We start from the raw sequence: 24230 nt of genomic DNA on the forward strand, positions 1-24230 counted from the left end.
CCTGTAGTTCGCAATGTTTAATCAGCAAATCACACTAAGCAAGGCACATTGCTAAATTTAAAGGCACGTTCGCTATTCAGACAATATCAGATTTGGCTCCCTCTTTAAAATCCAGCCCAAATATTTCTGAACGTCTCAGAGATTTCTGCCAGAATATTTGTCAAGGTGAAATGCATCTTGAGCAAAGGAAGAAAATGTTATGTTAAAAGCCGAGGCCAATACCCCACCGTGGGTATGTGCCATCGCTTAGGAGCCAACAACAAAAACAGCATGCGCTCTGAATTGGCGCAATTTCCCTCAGCAACAAAACAAACCTTCCAAAAGGTTGATGTTGAGAAACGCTATATTATACTGGTGCCCAAGTAACAGCATAGCCACCATTACTCAGCAATTGTGGCCAAACTTTCGATACTGTGTGCTTCCCAGCTTTCAAGACAACCCGACTGCCTTAGTGCTTAGAAGAAAGCTGGCAGGCTCTGTAAGACGCCACAAGAGCGGTATTCTAAGGCAGTCGGCAGCGCACAAACAACATTCGCCAAAGCCATCGCCATCATGACAGAGCCACAAGCCCGCTTAGCTGAAAGAGGGCGAACACACAAAGAAGTTCATTGCACAAAGAACAATTTTTAATTCAGTTTCATTGAACTGCTGAAAAAAAAAACAGTGGAAATTAAAACCAGGAAAGCCGATTTGTTCACAAATTCCCGAATTCCCTCTGTCTGGCTCAACGGAACTTCCAACAATTCAGCCTTATTTAACGAAGCGAGCCCGAATCACCCAATCTCTTTCCGCTTGAATATTTGCCTATGCGAGGAGGCAAACACAGCAAGTACATCATTTGGAAGGAAGACCCAATCTCTGGCTTTATTGCTCTGTATCCGGAATCGTCCGTTTAACTGCGGATTTTTGGTCGTCCGCCCCTGTTTTTTACTATTATACGTTCGGGACGCCGGTTTCTTATATCTCTCTGTAACCTTTTTTTCTTTTTTCTTCTTTAAGCCAAAGAAGTGCGCACAAGACGAGGAGCCTGTCGTTTGATAGTCGTCATCCACGCGTAGTTCATCGCTATAAAGCGCTTCGTCTTCTACATATATAAGCCCACGGGCAAACCAGACCAGTTTGCCTTTAGTAGCCAGTTTATGGCTAGCATCGAACTACGCAGTAAAAGCTGGCTAGCTACTATTTCCCAGCTGGCACAGGCGAATCTAGGCTTTTCGGAACTGAACGTCTTAGAAGGAAGCAGAAATACAGCTAAATACAACACCACCGCGAGTTCCCTGACCAGCCGTTTTAACTCGTGCATAAAATATTCCAGGCAAAGCTACTTAGCAGTAGTGGATGTTTCCAAGACGAATCCGATCACGACAAAGTATAAGCAGGTTTAAGGCGCGGTATCAAATGACGAACTATGACAAGAAAAAAAGGCATGGATTGGATCCTTTAACGGTCACGAGACAGTGTACGCAGGCTTATTGCGCGATATGAAATGACAAGCTGTGGCAACTAAAAAGCATGGAGGCTGCTTGTCTAGGAGCTCCTGGATATCAAAGCTAGACTTTTCTAGTGTGCCCTACGGTTTCCGCAATGACTCGATGAAGCGCCATGAAATTACTGATTGAAAGTCACAGAACGTAAGCTCTTGCTTACATCCAGTTACATTTTACCGTTCGCTTCTAGGGGACGCGTTGTGGCACTGAAGCACGAGACTCGCACCAATCGGCTCGTGGTTTTCAAAATCTAAGTTAGTCGCCGGCCTACAGTGCAGTGCACTGCAAGCCGCATTCTTTAGTTGCGGGTTTAAAATGTAAAGTTGCGTTGAGCATTTAGGAGAGCGGGTTCATACTCATGGACACCCTTGTCTATAGTTCAGGCATACCTGCCTTTGATACCCCCTGTCTTCAGCTGTACAACTCCGCGTAGTACTTATTTCTAACACACGAAAATTATCCTGAATGCCGTACCACATTTTATGCCCTCCTGTTGCCGCGCACAAAAAGTTTGGGCAATCCCCTTACAAGGAGCAGGGGGGTGAAAAGGCACGACACGCATATATTCGCGAAACACCATTAAGAGTGGGCACTGCAGCACTCTGCACACTGCTTAGGCAGAGAAGAGCTTCAAGACATGCGCCTCGTGATTACCTGAAGGCATGGGGGGCGTGCCGTACCTCCGAGCAACGCGTACGATGAGCAGTCCGTATCCACCTTGCAGGCCTCCCAAGAGGAACTGCACCAGGAAGGCGCACAGGCACACCCACCAGCCCCAGCCGCCCTCGGGGTAGTAGTGTTGGGTGATTGTGGCGATCACCCGCTCGTCCATGGCCAGAGTGGTCTGCTGGCGGCCCGTTGGAACCGGGTACCGGTCGTCGCCAGCGTGCGTCCACACCTGGCCATTCTGACCAACGAGCACCGAGACACTGCGAGCTCGTCGGATCCTGGGTGCGCGAGGCAACGGCTGTCCTTCGCACATTTGTCTTCTCCGATTGGAGCAGGACAGACGGTGCCCATCGGAACAAATCGTGTCGCACGCGCCTTTCCCGTCGGGCTCTTCTTCTATGGATAACCTGGCCGACACGGGCCCCACTACCAGGGACTTGGAGCGCGTCTTATCACTAAGTGCCGACTGGGAGAAGTGTCGGCGGTTGTACTGAGGCGACAAGAAGTCCGGCGAAGACGTCAGCAGGCTGCGGTCAGTGGATCCCGCACTGCTGTTGCGGCAGAGCTCTTCTCTTGCGTTGTCAATGGAAGTAGCCATGATTAACTGTTTAATACGCGCCAATTGTTACCACGACCTGGCGAGATGAGAACGTAACAGTAGTTCGGCTGTTTCGCTAATTTGTGTCATTTGCTTATGCGAAATATAAAGCTAGGTGTCTGAGTGAACACTCTCAAGCATCCTTCGTTTCGCACGTTCACACATGGCTTCACGAGTCCGAATTTCAGCTTGTGGACTTCAATCGGTTTCTGAGCTAAACCATATAAGCTGCAGAACTCTGTCACTTAGTGACAAGTAGCATATATTTGGAGTCCATTTGACGGTATGACAATGCATTGAGGATGGATGATTGATATATTTACGAACTATACATGAAAGACGGTCAGGCTAACATGCGCGGAAACTAGGTAAGCGAATCAGATGTACTGAAAAAGGCACTAATGCGGAGGGCTGACTCCATGCACGCTGTCAAGGTTCGGCGGGCTCCGATTAAAGTATGTTCCTGCAGCAGCGTTTTGTAATGTCTTCTCTCGGGCTCAAAGGTAACACACCACAAGCATCAGAGATTCGTGTGTGTTTCATCCCGGTGTCATACATCATAAAATAGCTCACCTGCTTGCTCCACGCTATTGGCAATAAGTGACACCAACACTCGCGGAATTCACCTATTCCACATTCCTCGTGTTTGCGAAGAGCCCCTATCAGACACAAGCTATTGCTGCATCGTTGGCGAGCGGTGAGCGAGTAAGAATGCGGCACGGTGTCGAAGGCCGATGACAGCTTGGCTCGCAGTGTCCAGCTCGCGAGATGAATCCAGACGCGACGAAAGCAGCCATGGGTGATGGCGAAGGAGGCAAAAGGCTGCTCTTCCGTTCGCGAATACAGAACGTAGTAGACAGCACAAGACACGACGGCGCGTATGCATATGACCACAGCAGGACGGGCGTCGCACCGGAGATGCAAAAGCGGCAGCGACGGCCTCGCGGTCGCATACATTGGCTGCCGACAACAAACGACATCTGCCACGGTGCTAGCACGCCAGTAGGCTTTCCGAGGAACCACGCGGACACAAACGGGAACCCACAAGCTCACAAACACACGGACGTCGAGAAAGGCGACGATGCGGCGCAATCGGAAAGCTGTTGTCACACACGCACGCACAGACACTCATGCGGAAGAAGACAGCCGAGGCATCCGCTGCGGAGGAATGGAGCAGGCGAAATTGATGCAGATGGCATCGGGCGCACGGTCCGCCACCGCGCGCTTGTCAGCTGAAACAACGGAAACAACATCCACCGTTCCGCGAATCGCAACCGTGCGGGAAACGATAACAAAGCCAACCAGGCCGACGATGAATGCAACGACAAAAACGAAGCCGCTGTTCTATGCGAGCGGCCGCCGCTGTCTGTCGTCGCTGAAGGGATAAGCAAGGAGGCACGTCCGCGCGAAGCTCGCTCGGCGCGGGTCAGCCTTGTCAGCGGCCGATGCTGCGGTGTTGTTGGCTCGACCGCCGTGGCGTCAGTCGCCGCGCGTCGTCACTTCGATCGGCGTTCTCCATGGCCTTTGGAAATAGCATAACACATGAGAGGCCGAGCACCAGTGTCCATTCGTGACCTCTTGGCAAGGAAGATGAGGCGAGGGCGATTAGGCTCGCCCCTCGGACAGATTGATGCATGACAGTTGCAGGCTGGCCTTCGGGAGCGCGTGACAGACCTGGCCGGCCGTCGGCCGGCACTAAGAACTGTAAGAACTGTAGGAAAGAACGCCGAAGACGGAGCAACTGTCGCGGAGGCATGGGTGCCGCCCCGAGGCTTCCCCGCCGGCGAGTTTTCTCTCCCGCTAAAGCTTTGCTGTCTCGTACATGCGCGCCTGGATGTCGGCCGGTGAGGGTTTCACGCCGAGGGCTTCCCTTACCGCAAAGCCCGAAGGTGCGGGATACACAAAAAAAAGAAATAAAGGTTAAGGAGGGGAGAGAAAGGGCGAGGGTTCGCCGGCCTCGCGTGCCCGGTTTGCGCGCGCACCATTGGCAGCGCCGAGTGTTGATTGCAGCGGCTGGGGCGGTCTGGGAGGCGGTGGCCGGCGGAGCTCCGTAAAGCTTCGGGATCAGCCGCTGCCACGCCGCGCGCATGATGATTGCGCGAGCCACTGGTGGTACGCGTAAATGTGTCTATGTTGGTTGCTGTACCAGGCGGGTCCAGTGACCTAGAGCCGACACAAAAGCAGCATCATGGGTCGGTAGTAGGCGTCCACGTGCCACCTTTCTTTTTGTGGGTGCAGTCTTGTGGTTCATTTTTGCTACATCTGTTTCCAGCCTCTGTGATGCATCTTACGGCCATGGTTATTAGCTATAAGCGTCAATGACGACCTCTTCCCAGGGTTGTGGATTTGTTGAGGCTATGAATGTAAAGAAATTAAACACTTTGCCGTAATTTGACCGCTACGAAACAGGAACAAGATTAACACATTAGCCTGGTTTTGCTTTGCCGGAATTGTAGGAAAAGAAATAAGAGGTTTTCAGGAAAATACCTATAATTCACATTACTCGCCTGTTATATGCTATGAGAAAGACTGCAAGTTCGCTCGAAAACAGATGCAGACATATGCCACAGGCGGACAAATTAAAAGAAAGCAATATTTAGAACAAGAAGTGAGGGACCTGACTAATTTCATTTTTAAATATTTGATGATTTCTGAGTAACGCGGTCAGCCCTTTTCTGCTTGATCAGGATCCATGTGTACGAACTGCCATCGCAGCAGTAATGACACCATTCAATACCGTACAATCTGAAAAATATTGCAGCTACTTTAACAAGCTACTCATATACTCTCACTGGACTCTGGTCAGGACGCCTGACTCAGGGTCACGCACAACACTGCGCCGGTACTTTAGACGCTAGTGATTGTTTTTGGTCTCGTTTGTAGTAGAAACAGAACTCACTGTCTACTGTTTCGAACTGCATTTGGTGCCCAGCCCAGTAATGCTATCCACGTTTCTTTGTATTTGTGATCTTAAATTCTTTCGAAATACGTTATGCGTACCTTTATGTAGATACAGGTTGCGGACGCAACTAAATAGATCACGATTCGAATTTTTAACCCTGATTAGAAGTTGCCTTATAGAAATTTGGAGGTGAGACTAGGCAAGGGTGGTAGTGCTCCTGTGCCTCACTATCTTGCACTATTTCTACTAAGGCAGGCGCTATTGCTTTCAGCACACAATAGTTCACCCCGTTTTCTCATTTCTGCCCGCGCAATTTGAGGAGAGACAAAATTCCGACTAATAATTTGTTCTGCCTGATTGGACCAGGTTTATCCAGAGATAAACAGAGAGAGACGAATAGTGGCTTTTTAAATGGACAGAGGATGGTGCTTACTCCATTATGGGCCAAACTAACCAGCAAGAAAGAGAATGAAAGAGAGACACACGGGAAGACGCAGGGTTCAAAAAGCTGAAGATGCCAAAGTGAAATCCTAAATACACAGACTCCTAGCACATAATTGCACGGAATTGTAAACACTATGTTCCCTTCACAACACACCTCATGTCAGCAATTCACGACACACGAGCATGGATAGCAGTGCTGGTCGGCATTGCACAACATGGAAGGACAAATGATCAGAGCGCTACCACGATTTCTCTTTTTTCCCTAATTAAGCCCGGCGAAAATTTCTTTGCATACGAGCTGCTGACATCTCTGAGCTTTTTTTAAAACTTTTCTGTGCTATGTGAGGCTGTCTTCGAACATTTTAGATTAAAAGGGAGGAACCTGAAAAACACAAAAACGCATAGCATTTGCAGTTCGGAGTTCTTATGGGAGACTGGGAGAGCAGGTATCGCTCTTGGAATTGATTCGTTGCATTTCATAACTTTCCTGGATGTCTACAGCTGCCCGCAGAAGGCCAATAACCTCGGATCGCGAAGGCAGTTACCAGTGGCCGAACCTCCAGGCTGAATATCAGTGACATTCTACGTGTAATATTTATATATGTATTTCTGATCTATGATCCAGAAGCAAAGGAGTGTCGCATTCCGTGGACACTTCGCCATTAACAACAACAAAAAAGAAGCACCATGCAATGAATTTCGTCGTGTATGCGCGCCGCTCTAGGTTTCGATGTATTGGCGAATGATATGAAGAAAAAAAGTCGGTGCTAAGCAGTTACGCGTGAAGGATTCAGCACCCAGAGTCTTGTATAGCGACTGCCACCAAAGGCTGCATACGGCTTCCCTCTCATAGACACCCAACCCTGCAATTGCGGGGACATTTCTGGGCAACCGCTGGCGACACCAGGATGATCTGCACATGCGTCTTCTTTGTCGTTTCTTACTAAGCTCTTGCGTCTTTCCTACCTGCTTTGACGTTAGAGTGGTCTTTTTCTTCTTCTTTACGACCGCAGTCGCGAGGATGGTCTCAAATTACCCGAGGCGGCAGCGGCGAGCTCAAAGCGAGAAATATACTTCGCGGCTTCCTGAATACACATAATTGCGCTCCAATTGGGAGAAGACCGACGATCCACGGTAGGCGGCGCTCTGTCATTGCGCGGTACTCAGGGAGCTCACCGCGCAAGCCAAGCCCGGCCAAGCCAAGCCTCTAACGGTCGCCAGCCCAATGCCCGCGGTGTCCATGGACGATCGGACGCCACGACTAGTAGCTGCGGGAACGTTTCATGGTGTTCGCGAAAACTACGTGTGAGCTGATGCGCGTTTCCGTGAAAGCTGACGCAAGTGACCGTTAGGTGATAGTCAGCTCTCGGGTAAGGTGTCAGGGTGACGCCCCGAGAAAGGTACAAAAAAGTGGAACGGCGTGCGACCTGTTCTGGAGGGTTGGGTGTCCAGCTCTCGTAATTACAGATCGTTGGCCTATCTCGCAATAGCAGGGCGTTGTGCCGTGTGTACGCGGTCAGCTCGTCTCCTTCGGCTTTCCCTGGGTGTTAGTTACTAATGGCTAGAGTACTTCTGGTTACTTTTTGCTTTCTCAGTTCCTTCGCGCTCCCGCTGGACGGAGGGGGGGGGGGGGGGGGGCGTTTTCTGGAATGCGCGCGATGCTTATAACGAACGGCTGTTCGGTGTCGGGGAACTGAGCGTTGGGCACGTAATTCGAGAGCTGGTTACAGCCGCGTGTACCACCTGGCGATAGGAGGAGGATCCAGACATTGATGGGTGACGCGGTATAAATAAGGAAGGATGAATCAAGAAGCGCCGTACATCAGGTGTTTCCTCATTGATGAATATCACAGATAAATTCTAGAGTTTTTCCGGTAATCGGACGGTGAATAAATTAGTCCCAATTTTGGCTGTCTTCCGTGCCTCCCATTCGACAAATAGAATGGAAAGTATCAAACAGACCACACACACAAAAATATAATGTATGCCAGTTGATATGGAAGGCATAAAAGCATGAATTAGCGTATTTGCAGTGTTACACTGGCAAACTGATGTACCGGTGAACTAAGAACAACGTCTGATTTGGACTTGAAAGAAACGCTCTTTACCAGGGTAGAGGCAACATTCAGGGGGAAGGATGAAGGAATATATTCATACAGATTAGTATTGCAATTAATCAACGTTGGCTTTTGTCGGCAAGGCGTCACAGTAAATAGCGCAGCTTTGTAAGATGGCGGTAGAAATGCCACTTGTTGACGTAGTTCTCAATGTCAAAGCACGCTCAATGTACACTAGCGGCAATCGAGTGAAAATGGCACTATTTGCTCCAAAGTGCGTCGGCTGTTTTAGAGAACGGAGCTAAAACGAAGACAGGGTCACACACATAAGTACGCGATACTTGTGTTTGCGATATGCTCTAGAATCTCGCGTACCTGACCCTGCACACGTCATCAATTTGTTTTTTGTTTTTAAGGCATGTCCCCGAAAACAGCGAATTCCATTGGAACCATGTACATACGCCCAGCCTTCGTCGTTGCATTGCAGACAAATTGGTCTAGTGAGAGGGCCGCACAGGGACGATAGCAATAGCGATGCTGAATAAATTTGCATCCCGCATCGCCTGATCTTATCGTCTTATCGTTGCTCGGCGCGAAGAGAAAAGCGGAAGAAAAAATGACTCCTCGCATTGGTTGGGTCAGATGTCCGAGGCGTCTGGCCACGTTAGCGCCTCAATGAAGACACGTCCTTTTCCCCTTGCTTTTTGCGGCTGAAGAATGACACGTCGGCGAACGGCCACTCTGACTTATTGCGTTGAGATGTACGGCGGGTGACCGGGATGGGTCATTAAGACGCCTTTTTAAATTTGCGAATAAGAAACCGGAACCGCGGAGCCGCTTCGCAGACCGGACTTGAAGATCATTAGCGCTTCTGAAATGCGCCTACGAGGCGGCGGGCGACAGACCTCGTAGGAACGCGGCCACTTCTATAGCGGCTTGCGCTGTATAATTACAACACACACGCACACTTTTATGGCCTCTGAAGCGCTTCGTAACATTTAACCTCAGTATATTCCAGCCGATGCTTTTAATGGGCGATGCTTCGTCATCAGTATATTTTTTAGTGCATTACAGTCTGCGCTTCCAGGAACGCCGAGGAATCTAGGCACTATACTTGTCAGCGACTGCGATCAATTATAGCCGATTCAGTATATATGTGGTCAAGCAACAGCTTGTTGAATGGCGTTTGCTGATGATCTGACAGCTTACGTCAGAACACCTTGTTGCTCCTATCCTAATATGAGGCGGAGTCTTAGCTTTCGACGCAGGTAGGATGCATGACAGCTAAGTAGGCAGAAACGTTGTTTATTAGTGAATAGGAAACGAGTGTGCTACACTGAAATTCGCACGAGCTGCTTGCGACGGGCTTGAGCTCTAGTCTCGGCATTTTTTTGTTTGTTAACTGCTTAGGCGTTTGTGTTTAGTCATAATGAAGTCATATGCTAGGGGTTCTACAAGGAGGTACGGAGAGTTGACGGTTGGGCCCCGGCGGCAGCGAAGGCATTGCCGGCAACGTTCGCATTCCGATGATGGCTAAACGCGAAAAGTCCCGTGTAACGAAATTTTTGAACGTCCTAAAGGAAGTTCATGATGATGGTGAGGATGAAAAACAGTTTATTGAATACAGGCCTTTGCGCCCCGTAGACTGGGAAGCACCCTTAGTCCAGGACTGCTACGTCCTTAGCTGTTTGTTGCACCCGGTGAACCAGCTGTCTTTGATCCTTAGGAAGTCAGCATTGATTTGAGGTCCTTCGTCACAGCGTGCCTCCTAGCTTATATGCCCTAAGTTAATGCAGCGCTCGAAATTTATTTATAAACTAAAAAAATCTATCTTTTAGCAGGGACAAAAATACGTGCCAAATATAGCTCATCAAATGTGCAATTTTTATGCAGTTTATTCTTGCTAATTTCGAGGTGACTGTGCAGCGCATGGTAGCAGCGATAAAGTGGCTTCACTTCAGTTGCTACAAAAGCTACATAACTACACGGCTAATTATACATATTATCTAATCAACCTTTTAATTAAAACAGTGAGTTGTTTGTGCGCAATGGGGAATTCAAGGACGTTGACAACACGGTGTGATGTCAATTCTTCAAATGAAAAAAGCGCCTTCTGCAAAGCTCTTAGAGCTCGAGGAAATCCGGCACTTTTTGCCGCACCAAAGTGAAATTGGCAGCAAAAGGCGCGGAAGGCTTTCGATGCAAGCGCTACGCCCGCTGATCACGTATTGCATTGTCTACGTTGGCCAAGTTGAACTGCCTTCGCTTTTGTACTACGTCATGCACATTCTTCTGCACCACCGCGAGGTGCAAGGAACAGGATAGTTATCGCCAACCTCGTGGCCGTTAATATTGAGAACGACAAAGCAAAGGAACGAGCACGCCATGGTACACTGGAGCAGGTAGTTAAGAGTTTGGCGCCGTAGCCATAAGAACACGTCATCAGCAAACGTTGCGTTTGCATCGAGCGTCTTGCAATTCTCATGCTCGCGGGTTAATTCTTGTGAAGAAAAAACCGCCCGAGTTCCTCGCGCTGAAGAGCTTTATAAATCTTTACAGAGCTTTTTCCTTGGTTTTGAAAACTGATTCGGAATTGTCTTGCCCATGGCTGCAAATCCCCATTAGCACAATCACATCACTCTCTTAATTCAAATCTTAGAGTAATTTTAGTAATTTAGTCGTCTAATTGGCATGCATTTATAGCAATTGACGAACGCAGCAGCTGACAGTTTGTTCCTGAAAATACTTTATTTCAAATAATAGTCCCTATGTTTAGGAATGTTTTGAAGTGTTCGCTGAAGCCTACTCAACTCCTTTGTACGTGGAAGTTGACGGTGGAAGTTGAACAGAGTGGCGCGAATATGAGGTCCAAGCTTCTTTAGGACCACTTTTCATTAAAAACAACGCAAAAAAATAATCCCGATGTTGGCACAAGTTTGCAGCGGATATCTGGCCGACGTTAAGCACAGCACGGTTTAATCGCTGCATGCCCCATTGCAGCTAGGTAAGCGGTGACTGTCTACAGACATCAGATTGGAAAAACTGTTCTTGGAATCGAATTCGTGCGCAAGAAATTATATGGAGTGCGCTTGCCTCTGGACATTAAAATAAAAATAAAGATCGCACCCGGTGAATTAATGCGCGCTTAGTAAGGGAGTGGCGGCGTGCGCGGGTTGTCTGCCGTGCGATATGATATATTGGCTAATAATAAGGGGTAATGGGGGCGCCACACCTTGTACTGCAGCTGGGTGTTCAAGTGGCGCCATTCGAGGAATCCTGCAAGGTGGCAACCTGTGCTGCAACGCGGGGAAGAGCCCGGCGTTACACTGCTGGAGAGCTGGTTGTGTTTTCCAGACGCCTGACTGAGCGCTGTTGAAAAAAAAATACAACAAAATTGCGCTGCTGTAGGCAATAATTGGAAAGGATCTGCTCCGCGGGCAACTCGGGGAAAGATTATAGAAAATGCAACCTGACAGGAAATTTTCGTAAGTGGCGCGACGCAGCTGTGTGCGTTCAAACATGGAAGACTCTGTTGGGCTGGCGATATTTTCATCTTTTTGTACTGAATGTCTTCGTCGTTGAAAAACCCTGTTATTACATGCAAAGCGAGAAAATAGAGAGATGATTTCAACAGGTTCTAATTTCATCAACAAGGTTGCCAACGTTGTTTGGAGAAGGAGGTTTACCGTGACGACGTAATATGGGCGTAAATGAGAAAGCCCACATAAGCGTGCTTGTTAATTCAAAACACCGTTCTCCTCTCATAATCCCATTCAGTACGCAGAAAATAAGCAAATAACTTTATAACGAGCGCATATTCGAGCGAACGAGCTGACGACAGCTTCTGATTATAAGCTTCCTCTTGGATCGCCTTGTACGTCGCGAGGGCGACGTCTCAGAAACCCGTAATTTCAGCTCTCCATTCACCCGTCCCAAAGGATCACAGCGCCGCGAAAGGAACAATTTTGTCCCACGTGTGACCTTTTCGCAGTCTCTATGTAGGTGTTTGCTTTTCTTCAGGAGGGGAGGAGGAGGGGGGGGGGGGGGGTTCTGACGGCACTACTGGCTATTGGAGACCTAGGCTGGCGCCGGTTATTGGATCAACGCGCCAAGGAGTGATGACCCTCCTTGCTCGGAGTGGCGGTTTGCTGAAGCTTGAAAATTGACGCCAAGCGGAGACTAGGCTGTGTGTGTTCATACTGCGTGCGCGCAGCCGTCACTCCACAGAATTCACAAAAGCTTCTCTGACTGCTCCCTGCAGAGTTATATTTCTCTCGCGGTATACCTACATACGATCATGTTTTCAAGCATTTTCCGGATATCAGACGCAGCACGGAAGTTTTGTTTTTGCTTTTGATTTAGGCAAAACGTTCTCTGAGAAAGAGGACTTTAAAGGAAAGGCTCTATTTACGCGTTTTCAGCCTATTTTTTAGATAAAGGATGCAAAGAATGCGATTCCGGTTCCAAATGTCTTCTTTTTTTCTTGTCAATGAAACCAATTGCAATACTTGCGCGCGCTCGGGGCCATTGGCAAAGGATCTGGCCTTCAACACATGTAGAAGCACTCCCTTATCGTCTGTGTGGGCCCAAACATTCGTTGCTGGAGTTTGCACCGTTATCACTACATGTGTCTGCATTTTACTAGGCTGAAGTAAAAAATATTGTCTCCTGTGTCTGCTTCACGTTTAATTGAAAACTGGGCCCAAAAACGTCGCTATGCTGTGTGTCCGCCCACGTGCACCATTTGAAGGCGGCAACCGATGCGTACTATGAGAACTGTGGTACAGTTGAAACTGCACGTTGAAGTTGAAACTGCGCAGAATATTTATTGGGATCACGAGGGCACGGAGAGAAGCGGAACCTGTAAGCAGTTCAAAACAAAGAGGCCCATTTACCCACCTGTTACTAGAAATTGCCTTTGACAACGGTACCTAGCCAGATAGTTTTTGTTTGCCTAACTCGAGGACTCTGGATGTCTTGAAATTGCCAGGCCGTTTCTGTATCACCGGTTGCAATGGCTACTTTGAGAATTTTTTTGCTGCAATCTCCTCCCCTACGCAAAACAGAATGCGTGCGGTTTCGAAAACACAGGTGGATATTCATCTCTTTCACAAGACTTTTTCTCCCTTCCTCTCTGCGCGCAGTAACATGTGGTACCCGTTTTATTTTAAGCGGCTTAGCACTACCTGCAGCTCATCAAACAACATTTCTTTAGCTGAAAATGTGGAAGCATTATGATTCTAGACTGATTATAGACGCTTCTGCGGCCAACCGAAAGCTGTTGTTCGTTACCTTACCTGCGAACCTGCCTCGTGACGAGAATGAATATAGACCAACGGGTTTTCTTCTTAGCCATGAAGTGGGCCACTTGCAGCATCTTTGAAAGTCCTAACATTCGGAGGGATGGAAACGATAAGATAATTTTTCACGCCTTCAAAAGGTTCGGAACGCTGGCGATTCATAACGGGCCGGGGAACATGGCCCAGAAGGAAACAGGTTGAGCTCTGTACTTTTTTACGAAGTTTGTATCTACTAGAGTATAATGCACACTGCTTTATTTCCACAAAGTGTCCTTTACTATTTAAGAAAAGGCGACGTCCCTGGCTTTACCCTCTCCGTGCGGTGTAGAAGTGAGAGAGATAGTTGCGAGAAAACAAATGCACTCGAGCCAAAACACAGTCTGACAGTGTAAGTTCTTTACTCGCGTCTGCTAATAAAAACTAGAGCCCATTACAGCACTTTCCAAACTCTCCAGCGCAGTCACGTGCTCCTCGCCGATACCCCTGCTACCAACAAGCTGGCTGGGGGACGTTATATAATTAATCGTGGTAGAAGAGCTGACGGTAGCAGGTGGTAGCTCGACCTCATTGCCATCGTCCCAATCAGATTCTTGGCAGTGCAGGAGTTCTCCTACTTCGCTTACTATTATTTTCTTCACTGTAGGGCTTTTAGATGGCGGCTTCATCAGCCGCAAACACGAAGTCTTCCCAGGCGACACCAGGTCAGGCCGGCTGCGAATCGACGACGCGTTGCCGCAAAACTACATGCGTCCGATAACGTGTTGTGCGGCAGCGTATATCCTTCATTTATGTATTTAGTTAATTATTTATTTACCCACAGCGCCACATGGGGCATCACAGTGTGGGGGTAGGTTGTACAAAACAAGGAAAAATTGCAAGGGCACTCCCAATGACGATGAAAACATTTCATTGTCAGTAATATTAACAAGAAAAGAAGATAAAGCCTTCCATTCTCGAACAGAGTGTGGAAAGAACGACACCTTGATCAAATCGGTGCTTGATCTGAATTCCCGCACTTTATGGTTATGATCAACCGCCTCGGATCTGTAGTGTGGATGGAAAATGTACTTCTCTCCAGGAATATCAGTTCCTAGGTTCCCTAGACGCTACCTTGCAGAGGCAGTTGTTGATGCACTCTGCAGTCAGTTCGATCCGCGAGTATTTATCAGTACACGGCGGGGGAGCAGAAAAAAAAAAATTGAAATGGGATGTTGGGGCCACTCGTCCGTGAATTGCTATCAATAAACCCTGGTGACAGCTGCCGACAGAACACCCTGAGCACGTGAATTATGCCCATCCCACGTGGCCGGTCTTGCTCGCAGCGTTCAGAAGAGCGTGTTCACCGCAGTGAGGGTGGGATGCGCTGCAGGGTTGTAGAGCTCGAGAAGGACCTTCCTATTTTATTTTTCGCCATTCATGTTCAAATCCAACAGGTCACTCAGCAATCAAGTCACCTGTAATCTTAAGCCTAGTGGCGGACTCGTCGAATAAAAAAAAAAATCACGCTTCACTCAGGCCGTTGTGTCGTGCATATAGCGTACGAGAGCGAGAGAGAAAGCACACCTTTATTAAGGAAATAGAGAGGATGAGCCGGCAGTGTTGGTGAATGCCGACATCATCTCGGTCCGTGTCCCTAGTCCGGGATGCCGCAAGATCCCGCCGCCTCGCGAGCCCGGCGAGCGCGGGCAGCTTGTGGCGTCGCACTCGAGCACTCGAGAAGGAAGGTCCCCAAGCCTCTTTAGTGTGGGTGGGGTGGTAGCTTTCAAAGCACTGCGCCTTGCGAGTCTTTCCGATAACAAACGTCGATCCCAAGCAGCTGGCGTTCACGCCCATGCACAGAAAGCCACTAACGCGAACCATGTTGCGCTTTCCACCGGCGCTACGCCTCGCCTTTCAAGGCGTCCGCTTTTGACGGCCGCATCTGGTAAAAAGTTTTTCCGGCATTCCATACTCTCAATATATACTATTTGTCATTTATTGTTCTTTCTTTTTATGTGGCCGAGTTATGGCCGTAGTTAGGAGGGAGGGGGTGATATGGAGGCCAGGATACACTTGTCGCTCTCCGCTCCTGCAAGAAGAGGTGGTTTTCGACTGCGGGGTTGAATTTGCAGCGCAGCCTGTTTCGCTGTAACAGAGATGCGCGGCCACAAGCGGTGGTTGCATGCGAGACGTAATGTCATCGCCCTAATCCATATTTTGACTTAGCACCGCCTTCATTCGTAATAAGTGAGCGTTCGCTATAACTTTGGCCGTTATAAATGGGCTCGACTGTATACTCTCTTTGTGAGATCTGCGAGCGGATTTACAGCTTCCTCGAAAGTGCCCCTTATTAAACACGAGTGCAGCAAGCCAGCACAAACATATCAAGTGCACTATACTAAAGCGTTTAACATATGTTGACATTGAACCTAGTTCCTCCTCGTCTTGAGTGAAGAAGCGACCCTCGTGGTAATGAAATGTTTTATCAAATTACGACATCGCACATATTAAGAAGACAGAGAGTCTTCGGCGTTGTGGTGCGTAGTGTTCATCTTACAACCTAAAGTTTCTGATTTGATTAGATAAATTCGCCTCACTGTTTTAAAATCCAGATAAAAAATGCTTGCAGTCACACAGCAGTTGTGCTGTCAAATGATTCATAAATTTAAGGAAGTTTCCTTGAGGACAGAAAAAATAATTCTATTTGATAATCGATCCAGGGTTGTTTTTCTTTTTCTGTATAGCATGCCACATAAGTCTTGCTGCCGGTCGGGATGTCATCCTTACTGCTCAAATATTCCGGCTATAAAAATTCGAGTCCGGACTATGATGCTCAGTTTATGACAGTTCGGCTTCGACGATTCGCAGATATAATATAATGCTGTTTATCTTTATAGACATAAAACACATTACAGTTTATCAAAACTGCATTGCACGAAGTTCGACTGAAGTATTAAGACACTGAGGTTTTTCGTTTTTCATTGCGACTTCTGAACGAAAGTAATTTTGTCTTGATCTTAGCACACTGTCTTCGGCTGTGCATAGTATCAAAATCGATCAATTTCCAATGCTTTAAATGCGCGTTCTTTATAAGCGGACAAAGTTCTGCCTGTCTAGTTTCAGTTTAATGTCTCTAGTGATAAAAAGTCGAAGGTGTCACAGCGGGCTGAACTGCGGGTAGGACACTAAAAGTTTGAATAGGCTTGATGGGGTCCGACGTCGTAAACGTTTACTACAGTTGGCAAAGAAAGGCGGCTGTAAATCTTCTGCATGCTAAGTGGGCGCAATCTGAGCTGTGTGTGTTTTTTTTGTTTAATTCGTTATCGCTCAATAAAATAAAATGACAGTTCGAGAATGAAAACAAATAAAATATTCTACTAAAGCTTTACTAATTGCAGAACTCTTGAAGGATTTCCCTAGCAAGCATTGATAGCAACGGTTTTTGTAACTCCTTGTCCACTTCACCTGCCACCACTCCCCAAGAAAAAGACTAAACAAAATAAATCACGAAAGTGTAGTTACCGCGGAAGTAGTAGTAGGAGTAGAAAACATTTATTCCAAAAAGGCAAGATAGAGAACGCCAGGCGTGCTCGCCTGGCGTTCTGTTATGTGGTATATTCTTAGTTTTTCGCCCTTTTTCCACAAAAATAAAAATGATATGCTGCGACTGCGCAGTTGGAAATATCTTGGTCGGATCTCTCCCCCGGCGCCTGACAACTCCCACTTTTACAATTGAAAGTTTCTATCACTCTATAAAAATTTCGCCAAATATCGCCTAATGAATTGGATGGCACAATAAAAAAAAATACTTTAGACTACTACACTTGAAGACTACGAATACTGTCTTAGTTTTGGTGTCAGCAGACCTGTTCCTTTCTTTTATTAGGAAAGCTCGGTTCATGTTATCAGCCACCTCCTGTGGAATGCAAGGAACCGTTTTCGAAATACTATGATTGACGCTTTTGTTAAGCGCATGCTTTAAGAACCTTATTACATGTATGCCACATTGCATGGCACGTTAGTAACGTCAATGTCTCAATGTCATTACTTTTATTTTGCGATCGCAAAAAAAATGACAGGGCAAAAACATTTGCGCATTTAACTATTCTATAAAAAAGTGGAGAATTGAGGATTTATATCAACTTTTAGTCTATGACACGTGCCCGAGGTGAGGTGCTTGAGGAAAAAGCGGATGATATCTTCAGAGGCCATAAGATGTTCAGGTAAAACCATCTAGGAGACAGATTTCATGTTCTTGAGGTTGTCTGATGGCAACAAAACATCTTTAAGGCTTGTTGATAGCTTTTGGGCCATCTTGTAGACAGCTACCTGCGCAGATTTTCAAGAACGGTGACATGCTAGAACTATCCGGTGCAAAATGGTGGTTTTAGATTCTATTTTTAAAGCAAAGAGCCCCGGGTGCGTAATCGGCTATCCCAGGATGTCAAGCTAGTACATCCAGCATACGTGGCAAGAAGTAAACTGGGACGTGAATTGCTTGCTCACTTCCGCTGATATTTCGCTCAACGTAATCCCTTTTCCCGATTAAACGACGCCGCGCCCTTAAAACTGTTTAACAGCTTTGAACGTCCATTACTGCGCCAGCTATGCAAGAATCAGCGAGAGAAAAGTTCTAATGAACGCTACTTGGAAGATTTCATTCCAAATTCATTTTCTTTACAGTGCTTTTAGTATAGGGTAGCTGAAATCACTTTTGAACTCGCTTCCAGAAATAGCGAAGAGGCGGACGAAATAGAGAGACGAGAGACTATCGTTATGTTTGAAGGACGTGGAAAACTTACTCCTGAAGAGGAATAAAAAATTGTTAGCTTTGAGATTCATGGGTTCGGCTCCGGATATGAGGTACTACACATAATCGTGCGTATTACGAAAATCACGCTTCCGCACCTAGTTCGTTCTCATTCCTTCGTTCATACTCATTGCACTAATCCAGCCGTTTACAGTACGCATTTATTTGGTTTCGTGCGGAATATTTGGGGGCATTTATGCACGTGTTTCCGCGTTAACTCGGATAATTGCAAAGCTGACGCAAGCTAGAAAGGATGTGTCAGGGCATACTTCCTAAACAATGCGTTTACGACTCACATAGAAACAGCGGAAGAAGAGGATGTTGTTGACATGAAGCGCGTTTCATGCTCAGTGTGTTGGGAATGTTGTCTTTTTATTCCCGAGGGAAGCCGCCAGGGGAAAACTGAAAAATCTGAGGGAGGGTAAACATATAGTAAGGCTGAGATTTGGGCGAGTTGGTAAGCATTCATGGTGGGTGAACAGCGCTTGTGTTGCCTTTGTCCTGCCGTTGTTGCGCTGTTCACCCAACAGGAGGGTAAACAGCCCCAGAAAAGTAGAGTAACAAGCTCGCGTTAATTGAAATTTGTCATACTCTTGGTGCGACCGTCGTAAACGTTCGTAGTACGACGTCGCTTATGCTTAACTAGGCCGCAAAAGTAGAATTTGTACTCTCCATGGAAGAACGTGCAGTTGCGAATGAAGCACGTGGAATCGCAGGTATATTAGACCAATTCGTCATTTAACTCTTCCCTTAGCCGCGCCATAGGCCATCGGTTATGTGTGACCGACGTTTTGAACCTGCCCTCAAAAGTCCGTGATGGCGCTCTTGGACACGCTGCGCCATCTAGTTAGCTTGTATTACACCATTTCTTAGGTTTCAATTTTGCTTTCTCACTCGCAAACGCTAGGAAGCGATGCGAAAAATTAAGGACATAGTCCGCATGATTAAAGAAGAAAGACGGACCAGTCTGTGCTTTTGGTTCACTGGCTGAAACATGGTTAGTAGCGCTAAAAGCACAAGGGGCAGCGAAAAGACACCGACGGGACATACGCCAGTAACCATGCGATCATGGCATCTGTTGCACCACGGGCTACTGGAAGGCATAAAGCTACACTGAGCACTTTTTTTTTAATAGCAGTGGTAACTTAGACAACCATGTGGAATGGTCGGACTTCAGGTTTGGTTTGGTTTATGGGGTTTAACGTCCCAAAGCGACTCAGGCTATGAGAGACGCCGTAGTGAAGGGCTCCGGAAATTTCGAGCACCTGGAGTTCTTTAACGTGCACTGACATCGTACAGTACACGGGCCTCTTGAATTTCGCCTTCATGGAAATTCTACCGTCGTGGCCGGGATCGAACCCGCGTCTTTCAGGCCAGCAGCCGAGCGCCATAACCACTCAGCCACCGCGGCGGCTCGGTCGGACTTCAGTTATGATGATGATGATGATGATGGCCTCTGGTTGAATGGCACGTACCCACGGTGGGGGATTGGCCAGAGTTCTGATTGAGACTTCGTCCCACAAGCCAGTGACATCAGCGCGTGCTCGCGCGTGCTTTGTTTTGCCATTTACGTGGTCTTTTATGCAGTGCGCTCTATTTGTAAATGATGAGAGTGGTTCTATTTGGTGCTTTAGAGTCTTTGCGACATACTTTGAAGACAGTTTTTTCAAATGCGCCAGCAGATATTAGAATATGACGATGTCAGGGAAAGCCGCGCCCCATTTTCACGCTTAGAAACCTTTCACTATTAACCGAAAAAAAACGGGAAAAATAGGTACTGTAAGCTCTGCTATGAAAAAAAAAACAGAACTCAGAACAACTCTAATGTACATTACGTACCACACCTACCTCCAATTAAGGTCTTCACGTAGTAGCAAGCATGGGAGGGTGCGCTACGCCAAAAAATACCTCTGTGCTCGGTACCTACACCGGTTAAAAACTAACCAAGAGGAGAGGAACTGAAACGTCTCTATGATGCGTCTCTTATAGGCCAGTACTGGATGATGCGGTGTTAAATTACGTGAATATTAATGCAACCCTGAATTTTTGCGGCTGAGGATGCTCATATGTCGGCCATTTCTTTACACTTTCCTTTTTTTCTTCTTCTGTTATTTGGGGAAGAAGGCCGGGACTCTATAATTCTTATGACTAGCTTCCAACTTCGACTACCCACATTTATTCAGTAATTTGGCCAAAGCTAGAAATTCAGCAACCCAGCTTAGTATCTCTCGCATAAAGGGTACATGATTTCCGCTCATGCTTGTGACACAATGCGGTCGTTGAAAAGTGTCTCAAATATGTGCTTTAGCTGAGAGGCTCTAGGAAATGCTGGCATGAGACTCATAGAAGAAATGGTTCTTCATTTCCATTGTCGCGAGAAACGCTTGCGCATGGTGCGTTACAGCCACGGACGAAGGTGAAGCGAGAGCGAGATCAATATCGTGCGCCCCGATGGCGGCGTCCCCATGGTTTTCTGTTCCGGCCGGTTCAGCGCTTTCGGAAAGAACTCTCCCGTTGGTAGCCGGTGGACCGGCAGCGAGCTTCACTCTAGTCACACCCTATACTTTCAGCGCAGTTCAGTTCCTGCACAGTTCGCGTCTCGACTCGCGGCTGGGGTAGGCCTTTTTTTTTTTCAAGTGTTTGTATATAATCGCACTTCCTTTCAATCCGTATCTTCGCCCATCAGAACCCTCCTTCCGATCCCTCAGTGATTGCGCAACTGGAAAGCAGTTGCCTAGGTGTGCAATCCTTTGGAATAAGGGCATAGGCGGAGTCCTACTTTTTTCCCCGTAAATCTTTCTCACCAGCGCTAGGAGTGTTACGTAGAGAAAATTATAAGAAAAGTAGTTTGCAGATCGGAAAAAATCAGTGCTCTCTAACTTCCTTCATTTATCGTAGCAGTTGAATTCCACGACTCTTGTTCCTGTAGGTCGTCGATAAAAGGCCAGCCGAATGAAAGAGAGGACTACACGATGAGGGCATGACAGCAGTGCGAAACCTTTGTTTCTGACGCCTGGAAGCATGCCTTTGCGGGGAAAGTGTTTACAGTTCCAGTGCTACGGAACCACTTTTAAACTGTCTGACTTGTTTTTTTTTTATTTTAGAAGCGAAGTATGTAGTTTTGTAAGAGCTAAGTCCGTTCAGAACAGTTTAAGGATAGCGGATCGTGTGCGTCCTCGATCTAGCATGTTGAAGAAAATATTGCGTTTGTATCAGCCGCATTAACTCGCTCACCTGATTTGCTTTGTGTCAAAGGCAAGAGAGACGCTTCCAAGCGAAAATCACTGCAGACATGCGCTGTTAAATTTATTTTACTATCCAGCCACATCGTTCAGTGCACGCAAATTATTTTATCTGTGATATTACATATGTTTAACGTTTTTGCTTGGTTCTGTTGCATGCACGTAAATAGTGACTTGGCTCGTGAGTGTTGGTTCTTTGCTTCTTGTGCAAGACAGAACATTAAGGCGTTATGGAACTGGTAGCGTTGTCTCGCAGGGTTATTTCTGTAGTCAAACAGGCATTTAGCGTGTCCAGCATGAGCGATTTCAATTCAAATCAAACGAATTTTTTTAATTTCAACATCAATGATGGCGGAGGGCACAAAAAGCCAGTTGTTGGCTTGACGGGGACTCCGCCCCTTTATAATGCAACAATAACACACAACTCTAACGCATGTCATCTGTGTAGATATACGTAAATTTGAAACGATGTAATAGACTGTATATCGGGCTTATTCGTTCCCAGTCTTACAAGCAGGATTATGTAGACAACTTTAGAGTGAGCCAAACCCACCTTATTTCTGCGTTCTTGTATTAGGACGAGCAAATAATATATAATTTTGTAGCGACTGCTGTTAACGGCTCAAGAGATATTGAAGTCCGTTTGGGTTTGTGCACATATGAATGATTCGACCCCTTGACTTTTGACTGACCAGCTGAGGGCCACTGGCACTGAGAGAACCCGGTGGGATGAGGAGTGTATAAAGGGGAGAGAACATTAGCAAATCAGTGAAAGCCACACGGGAGTGCTTAATGCTATTACTGCACATTAGTGGGACCTTTCTGAACATGCTCACGCTTGACGAAAAAAAAAGGGTTACTGCACACCTTCGGAAATGTTAGGATAAATCAAGATAAGTAACTTTTAGTTTCACATTGCAAAGTCTTAAACCTAGCAGTGAAAAGCATATAAAATAACCTTGCTGTGGTATGAGCTCGAGCCCACACAGGACGGGAATAAGGAATATAGGTATCGATGGAGTGGCAATAAATAATAGTGGGAACAAAATCGTGTTTTCGCCAACGATGCGCAAGACGTGGTTAGTTACTAGCACTGTAAAGTTAACGTGGTCGTTTGCCCGCTATTTATTCCAAAGCGTCCCTCAGGCAGTGATCTACAGGTCAGCTTTAGGTCTCTTAAAACACAGCGACAGCTTTCTGCGCAAGTTGTAGTTAATGCACATTCGTTTGGCATTTTGGCCACATTTAAGTTTCCCGTCTTAATTTTAAGACGGGATTGTCTTCCAAAGAACAATCGGCTGGACTATAAAGCCGACCGCTGCCATTAGTGCACAACATACTGCACTTTTAAAATTTCAGTGCGTATGCTTCAAAGACTAGAACGATGCTGGAAAACTCCCTTGCAAAAATCAGTGTTTTAGAACTGTTCATAAATTTCTGTCTTTAGAGTATATAGACTCTCTATAGTCAAACCCTAGAGAACAGTTTATAGGCAATGCAAATTCTATAGACAGTCTATAGACAATCGATGGATTTATGACCATACACTTTTAGTAGACTTTTGTCTATTGACTATGAACAGACAAGAAGCAGGAAGGAAATATAGTCTATGAGAAGTCTATAGACTTTCTGCAGGCCATTTTTGTAAGGGCTGGCCGTACTCCGCATTGAGAAGCATATAAAACAGTCGTCATACCAACGAAAAGATTGATAAATATTAATCTGCAGCTTCAGAAACACATGTCTCATTGGTACTTCAACGCTGGAATTGCGAAACAAAACCCATTTTTGAGACCTTTGGCTCAAAAGCCAACGTTCGAGTGCGCCACTCTTACAACTAAAACGACCCTGTCTTCTCGGTAAGGGCTGTGTTGCACGCCTCACTGAGGTCAAAAGGAGTTCTACCCTGAAGAGGTTCGTTACGATTTCTCATGCGATCCGAAGAGGCCGAAGGTGCGGCGTTATCTTTTTACTAGGAAAAATTGTAAGACGCGTTTTCAACATAGTTACCAGTGCTTTCACAGTTTTCTATGCCGTGACTTATCGTATGAAAAGCTCATCGACGTGACTTTCGATTTCCACTGCACTCGAGCATTGTTCCCTGCCATTCACCCCTGTTACGTCATCTTTCTGCGCTTCCTTCCCGGGACTATGTTTTCAAATGACGGCCATTCCAAACAGCTCACAGAATACGTAGAGCTTCAGCCGATAGACAGTATCAAGCGTACAAAAAGAAATGAAATAGGAGCCGGATAAATTGCGGGCTAGAAAAATAATATATCGATACTTTCTCAAGCCCCAAAGAATAGTTGCGCCTAGAGCTCGTGTCCAAACTATCGAGAGTGGCCACTGCCTTTTAGAAACCCTTTGCACCGTGCAAACGACTGAGACTTCGTTCTGCCTTCTTATTATTTTACTTCTTAGCTTCCGCCAAGCTTTCGCCGGTGCCAAGGCGTTCTGCTATCTCTGTCAGCCGAGCCAGTAAAAACAAAATGGCGCCACAAACCTTGCGAGATGCAAGGAAAGAACGAAAAAAATCAGCGAAGAATAAGGAACAAAGTTGGGAAGAAAGAGAGAGGGAGTCCGATTCGGAAGGACATTGAGCGTGCAAAAGATTGCAGCCGCTCGCCGCGGCATCAATGTATGTGTGGATGGTACACATCGAACCGTGCACAAAGATGCCTGCCTATCGTCTCTCGGACGATGGCCATGAAACATCCATGCTCCACTGAAAAGAATCGG

General features: G+C 46.8%; 1 protein-coding gene across 3 annotated transcripts in view; it reads right to left on the bottom strand.

Moving 5' to 3' along the window:
• The window catches only part of LOC144099216 (monocarboxylate transporter 10-like), a 220696-nt gene that overhangs the window by 190840 nt on the left and 5626 nt on the right, over positions 1 to 24230 (bottom strand). Inside the window, exon 1 of one of the 3 annotated variants that reach the window (XM_077632362.1) lies at positions 2142 to 2886. The exons of the other annotated variants lie outside the window; for them this stretch is intronic. Coding sequence (XP_077488488.1) covers positions 2142 to 2754 — 613 coding nt within the window. The 5' untranslated portion in view covers positions 2755 to 2886. Of the gene's footprint in view, positions 1 to 2141; positions 2887 to 24230 lie in introns of those variants that run through there. 3 annotated transcript variants of the gene reach the window in all.

Source organism: Amblyomma americanum, chromosome 7, assembly GCF_052857255.1.
Source record: "Amblyomma americanum isolate KBUSLIRL-KWMA chromosome 7, ASM5285725v1, whole genome shotgun sequence".
Classification (NCBI taxonomy): Eukaryota; Metazoa; Arthropoda; class Arachnida; order Ixodida; family Ixodidae; genus Amblyomma; species Amblyomma americanum.